This window comes from Pseudonaja textilis, chromosome 1 (assembly GCF_049901715.1).
Source record: "Pseudonaja textilis isolate UNSWEBS1 chromosome 1, rPseTex1.2, whole genome shotgun sequence".
In the NCBI taxonomy this organism is placed as follows: Eukaryota; Metazoa; Chordata; class Lepidosauria; order Squamata; family Elapidae; genus Pseudonaja; species Pseudonaja textilis.
Window position 1 is genome coordinate 127,113,983 of NC_141990.1, and position 20,221 is coordinate 127,134,203.

The 20,221-nt window shown below is 37.9% G+C and overlaps 1 protein-coding gene across 2 annotated transcripts in view; it reads right to left on the reverse strand.

Moving 5' to 3' along the window:
• DLGAP2 (DLG associated protein 2) overlaps nt 1-20,221 on the reverse strand; it is a 241,772-nt gene that overhangs the window by 67,729 nt on the left and 153,822 nt on the right. The window contains exons 1-3 of one of the 2 annotated variants that reach the window (XM_026695222.2): nt 19,141-19,212; nt 7,714-8,786; nt 988-1,199 (exon numbers count right to left, since the gene is read on the reverse strand). In XM_026695222.2, coding sequence (XP_026551007.1) covers nt 988-1,199; nt 7,714-8,715 — 1,214 coding nt within the window. In that variant the 5' untranslated portion in view covers nt 8,716-8,786; nt 19,141-19,212. Of the gene's footprint in view, nt 1-987; nt 1,200-7,713; nt 8,787-19,140; nt 19,213-20,221 lie in introns of those variants that run through there. The other variant, XM_087916459.1, reaches the window with a different exon arrangement.

Below are 20,221 nucleotides of genomic sequence, written 5' to 3' on the forward strand. Positions count from 1 at the left end.
CTAACTTTCAAATGTCTTACAGAATCAATATTCTGACTCTATTCCAAGATGAAGATGGGATGTTTAGTCAGGGCCTTGAGAGAGGATTAAAACTCTCCTTGTCAAAGGACTTTTCTCTGTGATACTGTATCAGCAAGAAGCTGATGGTGACATGGGGTTGCAAAGCAACAAAAGATTCCTCATGAACCCCATATCTATGGTTAGATACATTGGTGCATAGACTCTTGATGTGAATGATTCTGTCTCTCAGGACTCTTGGCTCATTACTAATCGCTCTCTACTACTTCACTCTTGGGCCTCACTTACAGTCTTATGTCCTGTCAGCCAATCTATTTTTTGACACCTGAAAAATAGTAGATCTGTTTTCAGAAAATGCCTAACTGATGGAACCCAAGCATGGAGTATCTCTATGGTTGCAACCTATAATTAAGCAACTGAAAGGTGACTGAACACTAAGCATCCACCCACACTTTATCTCCTATTAAAAACAATGATTGGTAGAGAGGAACAAGATAGGGAATCAATCACTCATTTTCTGTAACTTGTTCTGCATTAAAACAGTATGGACAGCACTGGTCATGGACCTCATTACTGAGACAGAATAGGGTTTGGCAGTAAGGCTGGCATACTTTTCAGCCAATTCAAGGAACAGTGGATAGTATTTTAACATAGTCAGGTGACTATGGCTTCATTTCTTTGTATTTTTTTTAAAGCACTCCAAACTAACTGACCAACATTCAGGCGTTTTATACTTTGAATCGTGACTAGACATTCACCCTTTGCCTTAGAAACGCAATGGCCAGCTGTTATGGAGTAAGAAATTATTTTCTCGCCAGCAATAAAAAGCACCTGCTTAATCTGAGAAAGTGTATATCCAACCAATATTATTTTTAGAACATTATCAGCTGAAGTAGAAGATGAAGAAATAGTAGAAAGGAATGAAACCCACAAAAATAAAAAAAAGGAAAAAAGCTTTGAGAGGCTTACTTCTGGAGGTCACCAAGGGCTCTTTGTCCAATAGATTTTAACAATGATTCCGGATGGACTGCTACCTTTGGTGATGTTTTGGGACTACTGTCAGAATCTCCACTTTCCTCATCTCCCATGGCTTTAATATAACTTCCACTTCTCATCCTTCTGCAGGGAATCTCCTCATCTTTACCACCAGCAGGGTAACCTCCCCATTCATCTTGAGGTACCTGGGACAGGTATTACAACAAGCACAAAACAGAAATAAATCTGACATTTATTTGGGGCCCTTTAAACAATCTGTTACAAATAACAACTAAGTACTTGACATTGCCAAAAGGATAGATTTTACTTTAGCTATTAACTAAGTACAACATTATAGTGATATTTGACGGGGTAAATGCAGAAAATTGTTTACCAGACGATTATGTGGTGTGATGTAATAGCTATAACAGCTATTACTTGCTTTGCACTTTGTGGTATACCACTGTTTGTTTAATATTTATTGAAGAAAGCAAAAATTAGCCACAAGACATATATCTCGATTTATAAACAGCAATGACTAGGCTCACTCAACACAAATCAAAATCAAATATACAAGGTGAGTGAGGAAAAACTATCACCCTGATTTTTCAAGTGTCTTAAAAGAGGATGATTTCTGACCAAATTGAAACTGTCATTGTAATCGTTCATCTATCACAAAAGCATTTGATAACTAGAAGTATTTGCTAAAGAATGGGTATGATGTTAATTCTACACAACAGGCTGAAAAAAGACCAACTTCTGACATAAACTTCTGAAACACCTGTCTGATTTAGCAGAAACCCAAATAAGCCTAATGTATTAGCTCTGGAAATCTACATTTGCAACCTGGTAATCAAATGATAACATTAATATCATTTGGATAATAACACCTCCAAACAAATTGAAGTTTTACAACAAAATATCAAACAATATTATTAAATATACTACGGGCCTATATTGCTACATACAACACTTTGTCCATGCATATGACTAATGTTTAATTGTTCCAACTTAGCTTTTGGCTCTGAATTTTGGCAAGTGCTTAATCCAATAGTTGTGGTTTTGGCCTCAATTAAACACTTGTTCTTGTTTGCTGTTTTCTAACATGCATACACCCACCCACACACATACTGTATACATACTGTTGTATAACTATTACTAAAATCAGTAGTTACAAAACCCAGCTATAGAATTATGAAGGCATTTAGAATATTAGTATGATTAACAATATGATCCTGGATTTAGGGGAACAATGAAAAGTGACAAAAAAGACAAAATAAAAAAAGTGTTTACATGGCTTTATATTACATTATTCAGTGCTATTGTTTCATAATTATGGACATTTTCTTTTTCGTGTCTTGCTGTTTAATTTATAACTAGGATTGTTTCCGACATGGAATGTAGAGAAGGCTCACATCCAGTCTTGAATATATAGAACATACACATGCAAAAAACTTACACATAAAAATTTTGTAGCTGCTGTTGAAAATTTTGTATTCCTGATTTTAATAAAGAATGAAGCTCAAAAACATCTTCACCTTATGCTTACAGATGTTGTTTGCACTGTACAAGCTGAATGGTGTATGTCTGGATATAGGAGCCTAATTTCCTCTTTCCTCAGCATATTAAATATTTCCTGTTGTAAATGACATGTAAGAGGCAACTTAGGGTAGTGGTCAAGACATCAGGCTAGACTTCGGGAGACTGTTCTAGTCCTAAGTTGTTGGAGCATCATCACTTGAGACTTTCAAGAAGGGATTGGACTGCCATTTGTCAGAAATGGTGTAGGGTCTCCTGCTTAGGTGGGGGACAGGGGTTGGACTAGATGACCTACAAGCCAAGATCCCTTCCAACTCTAATTATCTGTAAGAGGTACCTTAGGCATGAAGGCAGCCAGGTTACTTTAGGCTAGTCACTCTCTCAGCCCTAGGAAGGAGGCAATGGTAAACCACTTCTGGGGAAAAAAAAACATTGCCAAGAAAACTGCTGGAACTCATCATAACAGTCACGGGAGTCAAGGGGGACTAGAAGCAAATCCTTCTGCCTGAAAAAAGATAGTTATATACAAGAATACACCTGATGTCTGTTGTTTGTTTATTGGGGCTTATATGCAGAGCATTTTATATACCCTTCTGGGAATAAAAGGGCTAAAATTTCAAAAATAGCATAATAATAATAATAATAATAATAATAATAATAATAATAATAATAATAGTAGTAGTAGTAGTAGTAGTAGTAGTAGTAAAAACTACACTGAGAACTAGTAAAGAAAAAGTTACCAAGGAAGAATCTAAGGCCACTAAGAGGAAAAATAACAAAATGCAATGCATTTAACCTACATTAGATCCTTTCCCAGAGCTTGCAGAAAAACCCAGATTACAATATTGTCTGAGCCTTACAATATTACTTGACAAGATATTTTTGTGCTTTAAGCAAACAAAAGAGCCGAAAATGAAGCAAGGCAGAAGAAGCCAGATTGATGTTGAAAATTAACTGAGGCAATTATTTCAGGGCATCCTACTTTTCTACAAAGATTCCCCCTGAAACCATAGCTTCCCTTGATCTTCCTTAAAATGGCCTTTCTGCAAAGCCTTTTTTCTCTACTTGCTCTCTTCTGGAACCGTTCCCCATTTGAGAGTTTTCTCTTCCTAGATCAATAGGATCTCAACCCATGAGAAGATGCATACAGGTAGTCCTTGACTTACGACCACAACTGAACCCAAGATTTCCATTGCTAAGCATGGCAGTCGTTAAGTGAGTTTTGTCCCATTTTATGACCTTTTTTGCCAAAGTTACTAAGTGATTCATTGCAGTTGTTAAGTTAGTAACATGGCTGTTACATGAATTTTGCTTGCCTGTTGACTTTGCCTGTCAGAAGGTCTCAAGGGGTGATTGTGTGACCACGGGACACTGCAACCATCATAAAAACAGGCAGTTGCTAAGTGCCTGAATTTTGATCCCACGACCATGGGGATGCTGCAACACTGTTAAATTTGGAAAACAGACATAAGTCACTTTTTTCAATGCCTTTGTAACTTCGAACAAATGGTTGTAAGTCAAGAACTACCTGTACATGGAGTGAAAAGCAAAATAAAACAAAAATGCCAGAGAAACCATTTCACCAATCCTTATCTTATGGAAGCCTCACAAGAAACATTCAGAACTGTAATTTTATAAGCCTCTTCCTGAAAGGATTGCATGATTTGGGGTGGGGGGAGCAGATGGTGAGAAAGACATGGAGTAGTTTTAAAAAGTGTGAATTGCTTGACATGTAAACTTGAGTGTTTGATAAAACAAGAATTCCAGATGTGAACTGCATTTCACTAAAATTAAATGTTATGGCTTCCACTGATTTCACTGGTTGTGTTCTCGATAATTATATATTGTAATGACTGTCTGTGGACTCTGGCACATGATAAAGATACAGCTGTACTGATATATTTAGAAACTACTTGATTTCTTGTGTGCATTCTCCTGAACCAACAATGTTACATAAAATGACAGAATTCTGAGTTAATGTGTACATGTGAAGGACTTCTAAAATCTGTAAGAATGAAAAAGAATGTAAAGGAAAAAAGGGGGAGGGAAATCATGAGAAAATGTCAGTTTATAAAACAAATCACACCATCATGTTATCTTACTTATCTCAGAACAGAGGGGAAGAGATGGAGAAAGTCTGCCTCTATTTGTTTTGACAAGATACAAAAGGAGGAAAAAGCTTATCCAATTAAGAGAACAACAAAAATTGCCGCAAGCTTAAGTAACATCTTAAAGTAATAGAGTGATATGTAGAATAGGCTTCTTACAACCTGATTAAAAGCTGCCTTGAATGTTTAACAGAAGCGGAAAAATACAGAGGAAATGCCAAGAAGGCCTAAAAATTGGGAAGAGGGGATTGCTTTCCTCAGACTTTTCATTTGGAAAGCATGAAAAACAATTCTTCCAAGTGAAATTTCAATTTAGCTCTTAAAGATGTATCATTTTAGTTTGTAGCTTTTCTTCTATAGCTTAATTCTGATAACTTTTGTTCCAGAAATGGAAATAAAAATCCCAGCTTCTCTTAAATTCTGGTTCTCCATTTCATATAGCCAGTTGCACAAGGAAGCATTTTCATCTTGGATTTATTTCTCTGTGTCATTTCAATTGGTAATAAAACCCCATATGTATACACAAAAATCATCAAAATGCTTTTGCTGCTTGTTCAAATAGTTACTGAAGCCTGAATTTTCCATCTGTAGAGTTTGTATTGGTTGGTATTATTATAAATGTTGATATTTTTCAGAAGCCTTTTCTTGAATTAAACAGTTAATCCCTGTACACACATTGCTTAATGCATCAAGCAATTTTTATATTCTAAATTTAGAACCTGGCAGAAGATTTACCTGAATCAGTATGGTTTGCAAGTGTGTGGCTAATTACCAGCTGTATTCTATATGTAATTTATGTGTGCATGCCATCTCTGTATGCATTAATTCTATATTTTCATGAAATATGCATTTACCCTGTGTTCAGAATTTTTAGTCATGTTGAGAAGCAAACTACACTGAGGAGAATGCCAGGAAAATAGTTTCTGTTTCTTCACAAGGATTTCAGTCACCCATGTTCCAATAAGGTGTGGAAATGAGTTTAAAGGCCATGGGATATTGCATACCATCCTGTTCCCAATTTTCCTACAACAGGTCTTCTGACCTTGATAATTTGTATGGTGCACAATCAAGTTTCTCTTCTTTCTCTTTCTCAATTAGATTTAAAAAGCCCACCCAACCAAGCAAAATGGCTTTGGTGATGTACTCAAATAATCTTGCTTGTCTCTTGACATTTCAGAAGGCTTGCAAACCTGGCTGTTCTTCCTGGCCTTGGAATAGGGTAGATATGCTTCCCCACCCCATTACTTGTATATAGATAGATAGATAGATAGATAGATAGATAGATAGATAGATAGATAGATAGATAGATAGATAGACAGACAGATTTTTGATCTATGGAGGATGAGTGACCATTGGAGTCAGCAGTTTACTTAGCTCCAACTTCTCCTGAAGATTAACAGATTAACAGACTTGGAAAGGACCTTGTAGGTCATCTAGTCCAACATCCCATCCAAGCAGGAGGACCCTACACCTTTTCTGACAGATGGCAGTCCAGTCTCTTCTTGAAAGCTTCCAGTGATGAAGCTCCCACAACTTCTGAAGAGAAGCTGTTCCATTGGTTGATTGCTCTCACTGTCAGAAAGTTTCTCCTTATTTCCAGGTTGAATCTCTCCTTGATCAGTTTCCATCCATTATTCCTTGTCTGGCCTTCAGGTGCTTTGGAGAATAGCCTGACCCTCTCCTCTCTGGCAGGCCCTCAAATATTGGAACACTGCTAACATGTCTCCCTGGTCCTTCTCTTCACTAGGAGATAGATAGATAGATAGATAGATAGATAGATAGATAGATAGATAGATAGATAGATAGATAGATAGATAGATAGATAGATAGATAGATAGATAGATTAATTCCACTATCTTGGTGGGTGTTATTTTGTTTACTTATATAGTCCTGTCTGGTTTTACATTGTGAGCCACCCAGAATCATTTTGGAGTTGGATGGTGCCTAAATCTAATTAAATAAAGGGAGCTGGCATGATGCAAAGCAAAGCACTAACCTCCAGAATCATCCTTCTTTAGCAGAAGACCATCACTGCCTTGAGACTTCTGCAAGAGCTGTTATGAGTTGATACATGGCAATTCAAAAGTCTTTCAAGATCTGTAGCAGCTACTACCGCATGATGCTCTCCCATCAGATTGAGACAGAGAGCATTTTTGGAACATATTGGAAAATAAGCTATCTATCAGCTGACGAGAAAAAGGAATTAGGAATGGTGGCTGTCTGAAGTAGCTGCCAAGGGAAAAATGAAGCTTTTTACTCCAGGTTATCTGCTGCTAGTGTCAGTTAAAGTATAAGCCACTGGTTCATACTTCACACTAAGCCAAAAACAAATTGCAACTTGAGCTCTGATTCCAAAGTCTCTGTTACTCATTCTCTCCTAATCTCTGCTGCAACCAGTACATTTATCTTTTATCTTTCTATTTTTATTTTTTTAATCTTAAAAAAATAGATAAAAAGTTGAAAGTAGGTTTTTCCAATCCCACGATTTTTGCTTCTTCTTTTTTTAAAAAAAGAAATAATATTATTTGTTATACGTGCATTGCACGAATTAGGTGAAACCAATCAGCATCTTTCAAAGTTAGCCCTTCGTGATTGGTGGTCATAGCTGAAAGAAAATACACACATCACACATTCTTGAGGGTACTCAGGCTCCATTCAGAATCTTCCGTGAGAAGCAGAGTGTTTGTGTCCCGTTTGGTTAGCACGAAATTAAAGAACAGGAATAGGACCTATGGCCACCATCACTGCTATCTTATGCAGGTGCTGTTAAAGAAAAATATAGAGGACGCTCAGCAAAAGGTATCTGCTCTGCCTCTGAGAAGAGATAAAGGCCATCAAAGATTGATGGTTATGTTTTACTTTGACTGAAAGTGTGTTATGGATAACTCATATAAAACCAGTTTCTGAGTTCTGCTTCGTGTTTTATTTCTAGGTGTAGATGAACCTTGGGGAAAAACAGGAGATTTTAAAAGAAAAATTATGGGATTTGAATGCCCATTAGAAAACTGCCTTATAAATGTTAAAAGAGCATATTGCTCTTCAGTGAAGGATATTAGCAACATTTCACACTTACCTGAAGGTAATGGCATGGTCTCAGGGAGGGTTTTATTTCCTGATGAACTAGAGGCTTGTCTAGATTAAGAGACGACTTCCGATAAGCTTCTTTAGCTTGGCTTACTGTGAGGGTAGACCAAGAGCTCCGTTTCATGTACTTGCCATCAGGGGTCATTGCAAGACCTTCGCAAGCGGAACATTTCACATCGTTGTTACTTTTGGAAGTCTTTAATGAGAGATCCCCAAAATGTCCCTGAAGAGCTTCAGGATAGCAATGAGAGATATGGTCCACATGATGCCTGTTTACCACACTAGGTGTCCGGTAAGTGCTATCACTGTCCAAGTTGTCATCAGAGCTCCACCAGCTGCTCATTCCAGTTTTATGCTTACTTTCAGGCTTTCGCTCTTTACTTTTACTTCTTTTGCTATGCTTAGAATGATGTCCATGATGATGGTCATCACCTCGGCCATCTCCCTTTGCCCCATTTACATTGCTCTTGGAAGATCCTTCCAAAGAATGTGATTTTGTGAACAGTTTTTGGACTGAATGAACGAGGTGACGTATTCTACCTGGGCTTTCACTGCGTTGTTCAGCTGCTGTTGATGTCCTTTGGTACTGCAAAGTGTGAAAGCCATCCCTATGGAGAGGAAGTTGCTTCTCAAATTGATCCAGCAAATTTGCTGGGATCCGGTTAATCTTCGGGTTTGCGTGAGTCATGGCGCAATCGTCCCTAGTATCGTAATGTGAGGTGTAGTGCATTCTGGGGAAAGTGCTACTGGACATATGATCACCCATAACCATGGGCATCATCATACATTCTGAATGGATGGAGCTTCGTGGTGAGCAGCGATGGTGATCCACGGGGCAACTCTCAGTTGGGCTGAGAAGATACGATTGCCTTGAATCCTGGCCATGATGAAGATGGTCGTGGCTGTGTTCACAATCTTCAGGGGATGCTAAACCACAAGTATGTGCAGAACATAACTGTGATTGATTACGACTGCCAGATAATCCTTTCATGTTACTTGAAACAGGAGAATATCTTTCCTCACTGAAGGACTGCTGAGTTGGAGACCATGAGTACGGCTGATCTGTTAGGGGAATGAATAGAGATATATCTGTCAGCTGGGACAAGTATAGCATATATTTAAACTAATAATAGAAATTAAAGTTTAACAATGACTTTGAGCGTATAATACACGGAAATACTAATATTTCATTGATGGTTAAATATTATTATGATGGCTATTATGATTATGACAGTTTAATATTAGTGCTAGCATCCTTTTCTGTTGTGACAGTTAAATACACTTAACTCTTACATTTATTATTTATTATATTAGATTTAGATGGTTGCTTAACTCAAATTATCTGGGCTGCTTACATAGTTAAAATAGAAGAAAACAATAAAAAGGGTATGTATGTCCAGGCAAAATCATTTCAATGGGTTAAAAAAAGAAAAGAAAAGCCACAGTTGCTGGATAGTACATGCAGGATAGCATAATTGTGTTCATGTCCTGCTTTGATCTGATCCAATAGGAACTTTCTCACATTCATTCATTTCGTCTTATTACCAAATATTAAATATTTTAATCTACGATTAGATTTCATCTGGATAATTGCTTCAAACAATTTATATGTTTGTTTATTAGAATTTGTCAAGCAAAAATGAGAACAAGAATAAAAGAACAAAAATACAATGACAGGGATGATAAGCACATTAGTGCACTTATGCACTTATGCACTCTATAACTACTTAAATAAGATTTGTGACTGAAACAGTGAAAATTTGTAGCTGAAACAACCGAATCAGGTAGAGCATTCCAGACTTAAAGTGGTTGTTAGTGCACATATTATTGCAATTCAGTTATGTTTCATTCTGTATGAGACAAAAAATAGGGAGGCTACCAATTTAATTCAATTCAAATTCAGTTCAATTCAATTCAATTCAAACCTTTATTGTCAGTGCATAACATGTGTACAATGAGATTGGCTGAGCCTCCCTTAGTGCACCCCCCCCCCAACACAATACAACTCACAGTAGAGACATAAATCCCTAACCCAATAAAGCATATTAACAAACACAGAGTTCTATTGCACCAATGTGAACATGTTGCATGTTGCACCGGCCCTGCAAGTCTATCGTACTATGTAGTTATGGTGTTATTTTGCATTCAGGAGTCTGACAGCCCATGGATAAAAACTGTTCTTCAGCCTGTTTGTGCGACTGGCTATGCTTTTATATCTCCTTCCTGATGGTAGGAGAGTAAAGAAGTGCTGATCAGGGTGTGAGTCGTCCCTGAGGATTTTCCTCACTCTTCTAAGGCAGCGAGCTCTAGCAATGTCATCTAGTGGTATCAGGGGACAGCCCACAATGTTTTGTGCTGTGCTCACCACCCTCTGTAAAGTCTTTCTATCCACGGCTGTCAAGCCAGCATACTACACCGTAATGCACTGAGTGAGGACGTTTTCTATTGTGGTTTGGTAAAAGGGGGTCATCAGTTGTTCTACCTTGTTTTTGTGCAAGACCCTGAGGAAATGAAGTCTCTGTTGGTCCTTCCTGGCCACCTGGATCAAAAGGTGGAAAACCTTTTCTCCTGAAATCTGGCAGGACCCTAACCTCCTTGCCTTCCAGATCTCAGGGGAGATCTGTCTGGTTGGGGTTCAGTGAGGGTGGAGCCTAGTAAATGTGTTTGTGGATGTGCTGCTTTGGGGGAGGGGCATCAAAAACTTTTGTGATTCTTTGTAAATAGCCCAGCACTATAGTGACATGAAATAGGTAGTTTTACAAGTTTAATACATAAACAAGCAAACAAATAAATGGTTCAATCCAGTACTCTGTGTATGTTGCTATACAGGTGATCCTCAACTTAAAACCATTTGTTTCATGACTATTTGAACTTTTAACACTGTTGAAAACTTATGACCACATCACATTTACTTAATCATGTCTAACAACTGCAGTGACTTATTTAACAACTGTGGTAAGAATGGTTATCAAATGCATTACCAAATGGGACAAACCTCACTTAACCACTGTTTTGCTTAGCAACAGAAATGTTAGGCTCAATTGTGGTTGCAAGTTGAGGACTACATGTACAGTGTCATGTGTTGCTTTCAGCTATTGGGGAAAAAATATTGGAAGATTTAAAGAACTGGTTAGGGACAGATTGTCACAAAGAGAATCTACATAGTTGCTAAAAGTTGACCCAGAAGTGGTATTCAGCAGGTTCTGACCAGTTCTGGAGAACCGGTAGTGGAAATTTTGAGTAGTTCAGAGAACCAGTAAATACCACCTCTGACTGGAGATTTTACAGTATCCTTCCCCTGCCATGCTCACCAAGCCACGCCCACAGAACTGGTAGTAAAAAAAATGAACCCCACCACTGAGTTGACCCCACATTCATTGCAAATAATAAAGAGGAAGAGGAGGAAGAGGAGGGTAACTACAACTCCATAAATCACAATCTGAAATCCTTAAAGGATTAGACTCTGATGAATTGTATTCATTTCTCTAATTTAATTAGTGTTATTCATGTTAATTCATTTTTTAAAAATAAAGATGAATCAATCAGCTATTTAAATGTGGATACTTTCTCTGATAGATTCCTGGGGAGGAGGAGGAAGAGGAGAAATTGGAGTCGGTTCAAGTCCAGAAAGTTATTTCTATCATTACACAGCAAACATCCAGCTCCTTATCAATTATGGTTAGGTAGCAATGTTCTTGCTATCAACAGTTATTATCCATGTTGAGCCTAATGAAATAGGATAGTTCTAGTATGTTGTATATGTATTATATCTATTCTTGCACTCTTGCTCACTAAGGCAGAAATATACTGCCAGAGCTGCAGATTCTGCTAAATTTCTTCATGCTTTTCATGGTAAATTATGTCTAATAAATAAAGAAGGGGATTCTAATTAAGTGTCTTATACAACACCATTGTGTTAATAGCTTGATGAATTCTTTGCTCAATGTTATTTAAGCTCTTGCAGCTGGGAAATTTTCCAAACAAATCAAAGGAATAGAAGAGAAGGGTTTGATTTAGGTATTCAAAATCCTCAAATTCAGTTTACCACTTTTTCAAAAGGAGATGAGCATCCGAGCTGTTAAGAGAAGCTCTTTACAGGATCAGCCATATATTACCATAATTATGCTTTATGCTAGTTTCTTAAAGACTTTTTTTAAAAAAAATGCTCTGGAAAAGATAGCTATGGAAAGTTACTACTCATGCACAATACAAATAAGTGGTCGATTTCAAGGGAAATTGAAGCCCTGTAATGCTGTCCTTGTCATTTTATCATGTCAATGGTTTAATGTTGAAATATCTTCTGATAGAATGCATAGAATTTGATATGAAAGATGGTACCAGCTGCTGAGCTACAGTGGAAATGCCAACAAACTTTGGAAGGCATTCAAAGAGTGCCTTATAACTTGATAAACTGTAATTTGATCCTTTTCACGAGTTTGAGTTTGAGACGATCTAGATTTTATGCAATGACAAAAAGCAGAACCGAAGTCTTTCAGGTGTCTTTCCTTGAGCAAAGCAAAATTACAACTTGTACTTTTCTTAAATACACAAATCTTGGCTGAAATGAAAATGATGATGCTGTGAGTTCTTTTAAAAGAAAGAAAACTTGATTCCTCTGGTTTAATGGTACCTTAATTCGGAAAATAAATGCAATTAAATATTATGTTGCAAAAGGCTGTCCTTCCTTCACCCATATTTCTTAAGGAACCATGGAAGAATTTGACTCTCCCACCCTCCAAAAGAATTATGTTCCTCCCGTTGCTTTCCTATTGCTTCTCTTTTTAAGGGAACAACAACTATTTCAACTTTTCACTACATCAATAGTGAAGAAATGTTTCAAAAGACTGGTTCTCCAACATCTTAGGACATGCCTCCCACCAGACTTTGACAAACATCAGTTTGCCTATAGGAGGAACAAGTCAACAGACGATGCCATAGCAACTGCCTTACATTCTGTAGCGAGCCATCTGGAGAAACCCGGAAACTATGTCAGGATACTTTCATTGACTACAGTTCGGCCTTCAATACTATCCTGCCCAGCATCCTTATCGAAAAGCTGACTGACTGGGATTTTCCCTCTTCCATCTGCGACTGGATCAAAGACTTTCTGAGGGACCGATCACAAACAGTGAGGGCTGGGTCTCCCACATCCACCTCCCTGAAGTTTAGCACTGATTCCCCACAGGGCTGTGTGCTCAGTCCCTACCTGTACTCACTGTACACATATGACTCTGTATCGATTGACCCAGCTACTGTGATCATTAAGTTCGGAGATGATACTACAGTATTGGGTCTCATTACAGGTGGAGATGAAACAGCGTACAGGGGGCAGGTTCAAAAACTATTCTCATGGTGCCTAGAAAACAACCTGCATCTAAACATCAGCAAGACAAAGGAGATGGTGTTAGACTTCTGGAAGAAGAGAGAGGAACTTGCCCCACTTTACATCGAGGGGGGCTGTGTGGAGAGAGTTTTCTCCTTTAAATTCCTGGGAGTCTACCTCAGCGAAGATCTCACCTGTAAAATCAACACAACCCAGGTGATCAGAAAGGATCTTGCGAAAGAATAAAGTGGAATAACAACTGATGACCTCCTTTTACCAGTCCACAATAGAAAGTATCCTCATATATTGCATTACGGTGTGGTATGCTGGCTTGACAGCCGCGGATAGAAAGACATTACAGAGGGGGGTGAGCACAGCACAAAACATTGTGGGCTGTTCCCTGATGCCACTAGATGACATCACAAGGACTCACTGCCTTAGAAGAGTGAGGAAAATCCTCAGGGGCGACTCACATCCCGGTCAGCACTTCTTCACTCTCCTACCATTGGATAGGAGATATAGAGGCATAGCCAGCTGCACCAACAGGCTGAAGAACAGTTTCTACCAGTGGTGGGATTCAATTTTTTTTACTACCAGTTCTGTGAGTGTGGCTTGGTGGACGTGGCAGGGGAAGGAATCTCTAGTCAGAGGTGGTATTTGCCGGTTGTCTGAACTACTCAAAATTTCCACTAACGTTTCTCCAGAACTGGTCAGAACCTGCTGAATGCCACCTTTGGTTTCTACCCATGAGCTGTCAGTCTTCTGAACAGAAAATAGCTTCTTGTCAACATAATATGATAGACTTGCGGGGCCGGCGCATTGTGCAACAAGGTCACATAGTGTAATAAGATTGGGACTGGGTTAGGGACTTCTGTGCTCACTGTGAGTTGTGTTTGGGAGGGGTGCACGAATGGAGGCTCAGCCAATGTACACATGTTGTACTCTGATAATAAAAGTAATAATAATAATAACTTTCTTTTTTCAAGCCTACAACACACATGAGTTTCTCGTGAGTGGATAGTGAGAAAATCTATGGGCAGATGAAAAGCAGCAACAGTGAACTTCTTGCCTGGTGTGTGGGGAAGAAAGATCCCTTCTTCCTCCCCATTTGTGACAATTCGGTGTCCTCCCCTAATTTCTATCAAGGGGAACCTCCCTCCCTTTAAATTTTCTTATATCCCAATGTATATGGTTTCTGCATTTATAACACTTGCTTTTTCATTTTTTTTTCCAGGTGACTTCAAAAAAGTTGCCTTTTTTTCCATTGGTAAGTCACAATAACTACCTAAAAATGGATTGCATGAAAAGCCCTCGAATCATAAGTCTATGCAAAGTTGAAGTTGTAGGCAGTCTTTTTCCCCCCTAAAAGTTAGGAATGTTTCTGTTCGCATATTCTTCACTGCTTTCTCCCCCCGCCCCCTCAAAAGTCTGGAAATGCCTGTGAAGATCTGGATGCGGAACAGGAATGATTGCCAAACTCTGATGACATAATTTGGGACAATAAGCCTACAAATCAAAATGACACACTTGGATTAGCCATGTACATAGCAATCAAATTAGGATTGGATAGCACCAGCAATTAAAGAAAGCAAAAGGGAGGAAGAGGCATCACAAAACCCAAACTGACATAGCTATTAACATGAGTGAAATGGTTTTCAAGCTTTTGATCATCAAAGGATTCTATAGAATCATAAAGACCATTCAGCAGACAGGTCCGCCCCCCCCCCCCCATTCATTGTTCTCAGCAATGAAAAGCCGAAAAACCATGTGTTTTTTCTGTCAATACTGCCCTGCCATTGCATATGTTGGACAACTGAAGAAAGAAGCCGAAGAAAAGTTATGGATGAGGAGGAAGTAGGGTAGGGTAGGGTAGGGTGTGGAAGAGAAGAGAAGAGAAGAGAAGAGAAGAGAAGAGAAGAGAAGAGAAGAGAAGAGAAGAGAAGAGAAGAGAAGAGAAGACTTTACTGTCACTTTCAGTGTACACTAACTGGCATACATTAAAATGAAATTACATTGCATACAGCTCTCAAAAAGTCTCCACCTCTAATATAAACATAAACTTAAACATGACAGGATAAATATGAGTAAAATGTAATGTCAAGGCTAGGGAAAGAAAAGAACCCAGCATGGATTTCACCGGGCTTGTGATAGCACCATCAGACAAAAATGGAGACTTGGAAGGTGTGCTCTTGCGACTCAAATATTCACACACACACACAAAGAAATATAAAGTTGGTAGAATGATTTGCGTTAAAAAGCCTGCGTTAGGAAAGTTGCATAGAAAAGTGTAGCAACTGCTGAAAGCTACCAACAACAATAAATATGGGATTTCCACATTTTTTTTAAAAAAAACCACACATCGCAAAATGGAATCTATATGGGCAAAATAAATAAATGATACGGGCAAAATAAAACACATTTAAATTCATTTGCACATCCCTTCTTTACGCAGAAATACCTTCAGGCAGAAATTCTGTTTTTCTTCAAGTGATTCATTGAGTTTCCCTTGGCTTTACCCTGGACAAATTTATGTGCCATGGTTAGCCATGCCTTCTCTTTGGAATAATGCTCCACCTGAAGATGGCTCAGCACCAATCCTGTTGGCATTCAGAAAAACTACTAAGAGCTGCTGTTCTGGGAATCCTTTGGAGATTGATTGTAAGGTGGGTGTCCTCACCTCAACGATGCAGGCTGTTTATTATTTGGATTATTTTCCTTGCTGTATCAGTAGCTAGGAAGTAGACTGCAAGTGGCTTTAGGGATTTGAGTGGTTTTTTTTTAAAAAAAAAATCTGGAAATGGGTTATTACTCTGGAATGTCTAGGAAGTTTTAGCCCCCAGATCACACTGCACTCATTCTTCTAAGACTAGCCTTCATGGATCTTATATCCTTCCTATCAGTTTATGCCTCTGACTGAGAAAAAGGGAGTTTTCTGCTAAGCCAACACCTTTTTTAAAATTTGGTTTTTATTATTTAAAATATTTGTAACCTGATTTTCTGGACAAAACACAGCCTAATCAGTGTCAAGAACTACTATACAGTCAAACATCAACACATAATAAAAGCATCATCACACTAAAATAGCCACAAAAGGGAATCAGAATTAGGTACTTAAATTATGTAAAAACAGGTTAATTTTAGTAAATTTTAGTAAAAATTAATTTTTATTAATTTTAGCAAATTCCTACATAGAAAGAACATTTTTTTTCTTTCAGTCTCATTTCATGCAATCTGGCTCATGCTCATGGGATTAGTTCCAGCCAAAGTTATGCTGCTAATGTTGATTGCCTCCCAACCTCCCTTTTTCTTATTGCCTTTTCAACCACGATATCTCTAACACTGGCAAGCTCTGCATTGGAGGCCACGGATTGGCTGCTGAATGCCTAACATTCAGCACATTTTCTTCCTGCTCCTAAGCCAGCTAATAAATAATTTGGAAGCATAAAGACCATCCTGTATATTATATATAATAAATTATTAAATGGAGAATGCGCTATATTTGTTTTGATTACATTAGACATTACATTTGTTTTGCTTACGTCAGGGATACCAGCCTTGTGCTTTCCAGATATTTCTGGAATATCAGGTACATAATTGTATGGCCAATTGTGTGGATGCTCTATTTCAAAACAACTGAAGGACGCCAGGGTGTCTGCATTGCAGCTGAAGCATTCGTGCCCAACTCTAGGGGGCTGTGCTCATCTTTGCTACCTAGCGGAGGGAACCAAGGTTGTCCAAATGCATTTCTGGGGTCATGTGGCCAGCATGACATCACACTGCAGCGCAGAGCATGCGGAGAAACACAGAACACTGTTACCTTCCCATCGCAGTGGAGCTTATTTTATCTACCCACATTTTCATGCTTTTGAACTGTTAAGTGGGCAGGAGCTGGGGCAAGAATGGGAGATTGCCCCATCGCACAGTGCTCAGGTCTCAAACCCAGGCTGTCAACTTTCCAGCTAACAAGCTCAGCCTCCTTAACCACTGAGCCATTGTGCCCCCTTCAAAAAGACAGAAGACTCCAAATTAGAATATTAACATTGATAGCGATGTTCCTGACTAACTGAAATCACATAAAACCAGCTGGAAATTCTGAAGCCATTCAAAACCAGTGTGCAATTAGAAACTGAATGTTAAAATCAGTCTATCTCTCAATGGATGGAGAACATTCACAGCACACACTAACTACACCACAGGGACTGAATAAAGTAGTCTTACCTAATATACCCATATGTTAAATATTTTCAGAATAACTGTAATCTTGATTACAACATATTGGATGCCAACACAACCTGGCAAATCATACGTATCTAGTATTGCAACTGATGAATGACAATAGAATAGTTCTTTAATTATGAGTTCACTGCTGTTAAAAAAAAGTAGCAAGGGAATTATTACAGAAATTTCCCTATAACTGTTTACACGGATTTAATTTGGAAATTAAGTTTGGAAATGGAAACCAATCCAATACTTGAATGAATGAATGTTTCCCTATTTATATCCACCGATCCTCAGCTCTTACCTGATATCCAGATCTCTGTAGGCCAGGGGTGTCAAACTCATGTCATCACGTGATATATTGCGATTTTCCCCACCCTTCACTAAACCGGGTGTAGGCGTGGCCACAAGTTTGACACTCCTGCTGTAGGCCTTTACGAGACTAACTCCTCACATGCCCTGCAACCAAATAATGAAGCCCAGCTCACCCTCACAGGGACCCTTCCTCAGAAGCAACTGGATCAAACTGTTTCACCCTCCCCTTGACTTTTACATTGAGTAAACAAGGTGTTCGTTTTCTCTTTGCAATATATGCTCTGCAAGCCTTAAGTCCACACTACATTTTATTCTGTAATTTAACTCATCTACATCTTTATATAGGGTGCTCTCAGATGGAGAATGACACTAAGGCCTAAAAGTAGCTATGCTATGGATAAAACAAAAATGGTCCTTCACTTTGCAGAGAAGGAACCACATTTTGAATGCCCTTTTAAAAATCTCTCCTTTTTGAGAGAGGTGGAATTATGATGGAAATTATATATTTCTGCCGATGTAAATACACACCATCAAATGATAGCAAGAGAAAGCTTTTACTGTTATACCATACATTTTATTTCTACAGACATGTGTGCATTAACAAGCAACTCTCATTTGCATCTAAAACATTTTTACCAAGTTTCAATGCCAGCAATCTACCGCATTAAAAAAAAAAAAAACCTGCCTGGTCATCCCTTCTATTTTGTTTTCTTCCATTCAGATTCAATCATATCAGATTTTCAGTCTGCCTGGACAAATCCCTGCAGTTTCTTGGAAATTTTTTTCAGAAGTGGTTTGCCAATTACTCCTTCCTAGGGCTGAGAGAAAGTAACTGTCCCAAGGTCACCCAGCTGGTTTTTTTTCGCCTAGTGCCTTAATCACTACAGCAAAATGGCCCTTCCATACCAAAATATAAAAATGTGATCTGCATATCAATGTTCTCAAAGGTATTAACCAACTTCTTCGCAAATATCTATGGTAGCCAAGATATCTCAAAAGGCAGTGCACCTGATGCAGGTTATTCAGTCCCTAAGTGTTATATGTTTGGTAGTTTCATGTTTATTTGTTACATTTATTAAATTTATATGTCACCCATCTCTCTGTTAATATAAGAAAGTACACAGTAGAAGAGACAGGTTGCTTTTACAGTTCCCAATTTCCCTGAGTTTAGTAATACTGGTATGAAATGTAACAAAATCATACATAATCCTTGCTCTGGCTAGGTGACCTCCCTATTTCAAACCGTAAGTGTGACTACATCAGAAAAACAAGAAATTTGAGTGAACTTGTTTTTTTTTTTGAACTCCTACACAGCTGATCAGATTCAGGAATTAAATGAAGATTCTATATCTCCATATTTTATGTTCTGTTTTGAAATCCAACAATCAACATGCAATGATTATGAATCTGAAAGATGCAATCTGCACTATAGTCTACAGGAAGTTGCCACCCAAAGAAGTACAAAATGCTACCTATAACTGACAAAAGTTACTAGGCATTTGTCTACAAAGCTAATTGCACTTAATGCTGTGATACATTTAACTACAGAAGAAATGTTACCTTTTCAAACAGGAGGCCCCCAAACTCCATTTTTACATGAAAAATTGGATTCCATAGAATACAACAAAATCTGTGAAAGTAATAATAATACTTAATGCTTGGCGCTTTGGATAGTGACTAGCAATTTTTAACACACTACATCTAAACATTTCATTAATTTATATTTCAACACTAAAGAAAAAGAAAGTGGATGGTTTTTTTCCTCGTTGTCTGGTTCAAACTATAAACTATAGTTGAATATTTAGGCTATACACATTCCACTTTCCTCTGATGTGTGGAAGTGAAGGGAAAAAAATATTTTAAATCAGAGATCACCCAGAATTCATTTTTTAAATTATGGATTTTGTAAATTTGCCAACATCAAATCAAAATTCCAGGTTTACTTAATTCCAAAGTTTAAATTCTACTTATTTTTTACATATATATTTAAAAATGCCACCTAGTTCACCAGATTCTGGAAATAGCCAAATTTTTCCCAGTTCTCATTGATACAAAATTAGATGTAAATGCTTCTAATGTCCCCCACTGGCACAAGCCAGGGGAGAATGTGCAAGCCAAAGCAACAATTTATAATTATGTCTGAACTAGTACAAAAATGTTAAGGAAAAACCGAATTATTGGATGTCAGAAGCAAAATTGTGCAAGACTTTTGTTGTTCCCTATAGCAAATAATTTAATCTTAGTATATCTAACAATTATATAAAAATAATTCTGTTCTTTAGTCTTCAGCCTTCATCCTGATCCCTATAGATGATCCCAGGCTCTATTGGAAATGACAAGTTCTGTTGTTTGGAGAATTTGGAAGTTCTGATTCCAATAAATCTGGGTATGATCAGATGAGGGAACCTGTGTTTGATTATTTGTTGTCCTAATAGCGGCATTCCCAAATGCTTTAAAGATGTGCTGATTCCAAATACAAGAAAGAGAAAATTCCTTTCCTTCAGAATTCATTTACAGAAATCTTTTGAAAACTCATCTGGGGTTGCTAGAGATGTTCAAGTTTTAATACAACTTTTTGATCTAATTGTTAATTTGCTGTATACAGGTTCATATGTTGTTTGTTTTCACAAGAACATAGTAA